This window comes from Anolis carolinensis, unplaced genomic scaffold (genome assembly GCF_035594765.1).
Source record: "Anolis carolinensis isolate JA03-04 unplaced genomic scaffold, rAnoCar3.1.pri scaffold_9, whole genome shotgun sequence".
Classification (NCBI taxonomy): domain Eukaryota; kingdom Metazoa; phylum Chordata; class Lepidosauria; order Squamata; family Dactyloidae; genus Anolis; species Anolis carolinensis.
Genome location: NW_026943820.1, coordinates 25807564 through 25814218, shown reverse-complemented (window position 1 = coordinate 25814218; position 6655 = coordinate 25807564). Strand labels below are relative to the sequence as shown.

General features: G+C 42.8%; 1 protein-coding gene across 1 annotated transcript; it reads right to left on the bottom strand.

The window, feature by feature from the left end:
* Nucleotides 1-1909: 1909 nt before the first annotated feature.
* Nucleotides 1910-5845, bottom strand: tmem30b (transmembrane protein 30B). The gene is made up of 2 exons (XM_003222947.4): nt 5640-5845; nt 1910-3648 (listed from the first exon to the last, which is right to left on the bottom strand). Exon 2 carries the CDS (start codon nt 3628-3630, stop codon nt 2536-2538), a length of 1095 nt encoding a protein of 364 aa, XP_003222995.1. The 5' UTR covers nt 3631-3648; nt 5640-5845; the 3' UTR covers nt 1910-2535.
* Between the last annotated feature and the right edge of the window lie 810 nt (nt 5846-6655).

Sequence of the window (6655 nt, the reverse complement as noted above, 5' to 3'; positions counted from 1 at the left end):
CAAAGCCAAAGGAGCTCTAAGAACCTGAATAATATGGGAAGTTTTCTGTGTAAGTGGACAGCCCAGACACACAAACATACATATTTTCACTTTTATTAAGTGTATATTTATTTGTATTTTTGTATTTGCATTTTTATTTTTAAGATTTTTTTGAGGTGGCACTGAAATTAGTGTGTTTATGACAGATGGCATCGTAGAATCCAAATAATACAATAAATAGTAGAATCATATACACACGTTCCTTTTTCAGATCTGCCCCACTTTCAGCAATGTTGTTTTTAGTGTATATATGGTAGAATCATGTGTGTGTGTGTGTGTGTGTGTGTGTGTGTGTGCATGTTTCTACCACATGGAGAACATTTATCTATTTGATATAGGTACATATTTGATATAGATTGAGAGGAGAGATGATTGCCACATATAAATATCTGAAAGGATGTCACAACAATAGTTATCTGCTGTCCTGAAGACTAGGACTCAATGGAGACATGGATTCAAAAGACAGGGAAAGAGATTAATCAATAAACAATCCTTATGGAGTTGCTGGCAACCATTTCACATTCAGCTACTGCAAACAAAGGTCATTGGCTCCAATACCGAAAAAAATATGAAATTATGAATTTGTACAAAGAAGTAGTTTCTACCCAAAAAGGGCTTGGATCATAGAAAGTTATTGTGGTACGACCCTTACATCTACACTAATGCACAGTTTCTGTTTTCAGGGTGGCATTTTCTACTTTTTATCTTCCCAAAGAGATCTTACACCTTAAGTTTTTCTCCTGACATTAAGTCTAGTCGTGTCCGGCTCTCATCTCCATTTCTAAGCCGAAGAGCTGGCGTTGTCCGTAGACGTCTCCAAGGTCATGTGGCCGGCATGACTGCATGGAGCGCCTTTACCTTTCCCTTGGAACAATACCTATTGATCTACTCACATTTTCATGTTTTTGAACTGCTAGGTTCACAGAAGCTGGAGCTAACAGTGGGAGCTCACCCCACTCCCTGGATTCGAACCGCCGACCTTTCCGTCAGAAAGTTCAGCAGCTCAGCAGTTTAACCCACTGCACCACTGGGGGCTCCTAAATTGGGAATGGTATCTATTAAATAGAGAAAGGATGGGAAAGGGGAAAAGCTTACAATCTTTGCTAGCCAACAGGTAAAACCTGTCAATTTGCAACCGGGAGCTAACCTTTGTGCCTTGTAATATTTACTCAGATCAGGTTTTCTCGGTTGTTTTTGCTTTCAACTGACACCTGGACTGTTGCTTCAGTTAGAAATAGTAAAACCACATTTCAATTCAAATCCAGCCTGAGCAGCAGTCCAAGAACTTGGTTCTTTTTGACACCTGGGGCCACATTTGACCTTATTGTAATGGCCATGAAACTGTTTTAAATTCGTTTTTAGTGACTCTAGTTGTGTTTTATTTCTCAGAAATATCTGTCGAACCACATATTATTTTGTATTTTACGCCATGCTGGAGGTCACCTTGGATACAAAATTGGAAGAAAATTAATTAAGTGAAATGTGACCCTGACCATTCTAAAACAGGCATGAGCAAACTTCGGCCCTCCAGGTGTTTCGGACTACAACTCCCACAATTCCTAACAGCCTACCCATCCTGCTTTCAACCTGAGCCATTAATTTCGAGTCAGACGACTTTAGAAATGAGAACAGTTTCCTTCGCTCCTTGCTCATCTCCTTCAGCTTGGATAGATTAGAGGTAATAATTACATTGATTAATTCACAGGACAGCTCCATCACACAGCTTGCCCGTTTCCTCTCAATCTGTGCCATCGCACCTGGGGCTATAACTCTTAGCGAAAGAGGCATGGACGTGACATCTTTCCCCAGGGGATTGCTTCTTGCCCTCCTTTAGGGAAACTGGGACTCCCAAGGACAAAAACACTGTAGATAACTCAAAACTTGTTTTATTGTTCAGAAAAAGTTATCCCTTTAAGGCAATAAGTTGGAAGTTTCAAAGGAGTAAAGGAAAATATACATTACAGTCTTTGGTTGTCTTAAGTCCAAGGAGCTCTGCAGCTGAGCAGCTTTTCCAGGTCCCTCTTCCTCAATGGCTGTGAATGCCGGAGCAATCCTCAGCCTCAGTCCAAATGTCCTATGTTTGAAGACACAGTCTTCCTCTGGTGCCAAAGAACTGATCTGAAGGCGCTTGAGACTCCTCAACGTCGTCCAGGTTGGCCTGAACATGAAGCATAAGTCTCAAGGGTAAGAATCTCAGAATTGGTGCTGAGAGGTAACTTAATCAAGGGCTTTTAGAGCCAAGTCTCTCTCTCACGTCCATCTGATAGAAAGGTTGATGGTGGAATAAAAAAGGAAACACTGACCCACTCCAGGAAAGGGTGGAGTCAAACAATTGAGCTGAGGGAGCAATATAACTGGTGCAAACAGTTATAAATAACCAATCAACCCAAGTACATTTACAGGGTAAAGGTAAAATCAGGCATGATACAACAATTCAAATCTTGCAACTTATAGTTCGACATATAGATGGCGCCACTTGCGCCGTCACACAATCTATCAATCTTCCTCATTTAGGTGCCGAAACTTGAAGTGGACCACCAACATGACCACACCGGTGATGATGCAAAGGGCTCCGCAGACAAGGTAGGTGATGCCGAGGAAGGAATTCTTGCCGCCCATCCAGGACAAGGTGCTTAAGATGACCTTCTTGGAGCCATTGAAAGAGAGGACAGGGTAATTGTAGGTGATGTTGAGGTAGTAGGTGCCGCGGGGCAGCACCGTGGAGAAATTGCCCCGGCGGATGCGGGAGTAGAGCTTCCGGAACGTGGGCAAGGCGGCCGTGCGCATCCAGACCACAAAGTGCTCGTTGACAAAGCCGACGCCACTGGTGTTGACGTTGCCCAGCTTGTAGGCCGGGTACGGCCAGGAGGGCGGCTTTGCGGTGCCCTTGAAGGCCAACGCCAGGCTCTTGTTGACCGGCTCTGGATTCCGGAACATGACGTTGGTGTCGGTCCACCAGGAGATGCCCCGCTTATCCATGTCGATGGGGTCCAAAGTGCCGTCGCTCAGACTGCGGTAGAGAACAAAGGTGTCGTTGAAGAGGCTGTTGGCGATGGAGCCACAGGGTGCGATGGGGGTGCCGCTGCCGTTCTTCTGGTAGGGTTCACACTCCGTGATAGGGTTGCGCAGTGCCCAGGCATCACCGTTGAGCTGCTCATTGTCCCGGGAGACACTATAGCGCCGGTTGTTCTGATAGTAGTTGGAGAGCTGGTAGTAGAGGCAGACGGGGGCCGGGAAGTCCACCGGCAGGACAAAGCGAATCCCGCAGACGCAGGGACTGTGAGCCGGGTGGGCACTCAGGTTGGCACAGCGGGAGCAGTTGGAGATGCCTTCGGAGCCTGGCGCCCCGGTGTAGTCCAGCTCCAGCTCCTGAATGTTCTCCGAGGAGAAGTGGAGGCCCAGGCCGATGGCCAAGAAAGCCGTGCCCAGCACCAAGAAGAGCGGCAGCACCGTGCCGGCCGAGAGCAATGGCTGCCAAGCTGGGAGGCGCTGTTGGGTGAAGGCCGTGTTGTCGGGACGGTTTTGTGCCGGGTCTGACTCGGGAACAGCAATGCCGCCTCTGCCGCTGAGGTTGTACGAACCTGAAGCCATTGCGGACAGCTCTTCCTTCTTTTTCCATTTTCATAGTTTTATAACATAAAGGAGAAAACAAAGAATAGGAGATAAAGAAAAGTATATTATGTTGGTTATGGAGCTTTAGGAGTACATTAAATCTATGAGTACTCTCCTCCAATATCTGTCCTCCAGATTGCACCACTACTTTATGACCCTGTTTTCTGTGGTTTATTCCTATTCCCTTACTCACCTCGAGTTTTTAACCTAGTGTTCATGTGGCCAACCCTTGGTTTTATTGATCTTTTGATTTTGCTTAATGTAGTGTATATTATCTTTTATTGTATTGTTTAATGTGTTATGATTTGTTGTTTTATTTATATTATGTGATATTGTACTGTTCTGGGCTTGGCCCCATGTAAGCCGCCCCGAGTCCCTTCGGGGAGATGGGGCGGGGTATAAGAATAAAATTATTATTATTATTATTATTATTATTATTATTATTGTTAAATCTACACAGGAGTTTATTGTATAACCGGAGGTGAGGAGGAGGGTATTGTTACACATATCCTCTAGCATATAAAGACATTTCATCTACAATATCTTCTATTCCAAAAGCAAGTAGGTTCTTTTCATGTGGTGTTCCTGTTAGACCACTTCTACACTGCATAATAATAATAATAATAATTTATTATTATTGCAGGAAAAGAACAAGGTTTGGATCATTGATGTTGCCATCCCAGGTGACAGTCGCATTGATGAAAAACAACAGGAAAAACTCGCTATCAGGACCTCAAGATTGAACTGCAAAGACTCTGGCAGAAACCAGTGCAGGTGGTCCCAGTGGTGATGGGCACACTGGGTGCTGTGCCAAAAGATCTCAGCCGGCATTTGGAAACAATAGACATTGACAAAATTATGATCTGCCAACTGCAAAAGGCCACCCTACTGGGATCTGCACGCATCATCCGAAAATACATCACACAGTCCTAGACACTTGGCAAGTGTTTGACTTGTGGTTTTGTGAAACGAAATCCAGCATATCTATCTTGTTTGCTGTCATACAACGTCGTTGTGTCAATAATAATAATAATAATAACAATGAAAACAATAGACATTGACAATATCACGATCTGCCAACTGCAAAAGGCCACCCTGCTGGGATCTGCACGCATCATCCAAAAATACATCATACAGTCCTAGACGCTTGGGAAGTGTCCGACTTGTGATTTTGTGATACGAAATCCAGCATATCGATCTTGTTTGCTGTGTCATAATAAAATAATAATAATAATAATAATAATAATAATAATAAATTATAAATAATAAATAATAATAAAGGCCACCCTACTGGGATCTGCACGCATCATCCAAAAATACATCATACAGTCCTAGACGCTTGGGAAGTGTCCGACTTGTGATTTTGTGATACGAAATCCAGCATATCGATCTTGTTTGCTGTGTCATAATAAAATAATAATAATAATAATAATAATAATAAATTATAAATAATAAATAATAATAAAGGCCACCCTACTGGGATCTGCACGCATCATCCAAAAAAACATCATACAGTCCTAAATGCTTGGGAAGTGTCCGACTTGTGATTTTGTGATACGAAATCCAGCATATCTATCTTGTTTGCTGTGTCCCGGGAGAGCCCTATATTGAAAACACTGACTAAAAAAATGCATTGGATAATCCAGAACGTTGGATAAGTGAGACTCTACTGTAACCCAGGCATTGTCGGGGATCCAAACTGGTTAGTCATGTTTTACAGATGGTCAAAGCAATATAGCAAGTGGAAGAAGCTTTTGATTGAGTCTGGGGTTCAAAGAGGCTGGGTGTCTCTCTGTCGGGAGGGCTTGGATGGTGTTCTTCCTACTCTAGGACTTTCTGATTCGATCACCTTTGTGGCAGGTGAGCAGGAAAGGAGGGGAAAGGCCATCTGGGTTGGTGAAGCCAAGATTTCCTCCTCCCCCCTCCCTCCCTCCTTTTAGCCCAATACCTGAGCCATAGGAAGCCCACCGCCTTACCTGTCCTCTTACCTGTCAAAGCAGCAACTCCTGCCTGAGATAGAAAGTGAGTGGGAAGCAACCACCCACCCAACCAAGTCAAACTCCCATGGATCAAAGCGGGGAAAGGAGGGGAAAGTGCTCGTTCCGCCTTGCAGGTAACGCTCACCTGGACTGCCTCGCCCCGCCCCTCTCACGGCTGCAGCGGAGGGCGCATGCGCAGTCGGGGAGGGCTGTGGCTTCATCAGCAGGTGCAGGGAAGGAGGAAAGAAAGGTGCAGCTGATTCAGGTGAACTTCCTTCCAAACCATCTCACCATGTGTCTAGGACAATGATGGGCAAGCTTTTGCGCTTGGTGTGTCAAAATTCACCAAAAAAAAACCTAGCATGACTTGGGTGGTGTGTCACTTCGAGAAAAAAAACCATAATTTCGCAAATAACAAAAATATATAATTGTAATATATAACTGTATTCAATAAATCAAAAACTATTTACTACAGTTATTTCCATGTACAACAATCTATGGTACCTCTTGCAGTTTCCATGCTGATTTCTCTCTATTCTACTTTCAGTGTAGTCATGAGCAATGAATAATATAATAATAATATAATAGTAATAATATGATAATATACTACAATAATAATAGAAATGATATATACATACATATATATATATATATATATATATACAGTAGAGTCTCACTTATCCAAGCCTCGCTTATCCAAGCTTCTGGATTATCCAAGCCATTTTTGTAGTCAATGTTTTCAATATATCATGATATTTTGGTGCTAAATTCGTAAATACAGTAATGACAACATAACATTACTGCATATTGAACTATTTTTTCTGTCAAATTTGTTGTATAACATGATGTTTTGGTGCTTAATTAGTAAAATCATAACCTAATTTGATGTTTAATAGGCTTTTCCTTAATCCCTCCTTATTATCCAAAATATTCACTTATCCAAGCTTCTGCCGGCCCGTTTAGCTTGGATAAGTGTGACTCTACTGTATATATGTATATATATATATATATATATATATATATAT

Excerpts from the sequence above, each read along its gene's own strand:
- tmem30b (XM_003222947.4), bottom strand. The coding sequence starts at position 3,630 with ATGGCTTCAGGTTCGTACAACCTCAGCGGCAGAGGCGGCATTGCTGTT.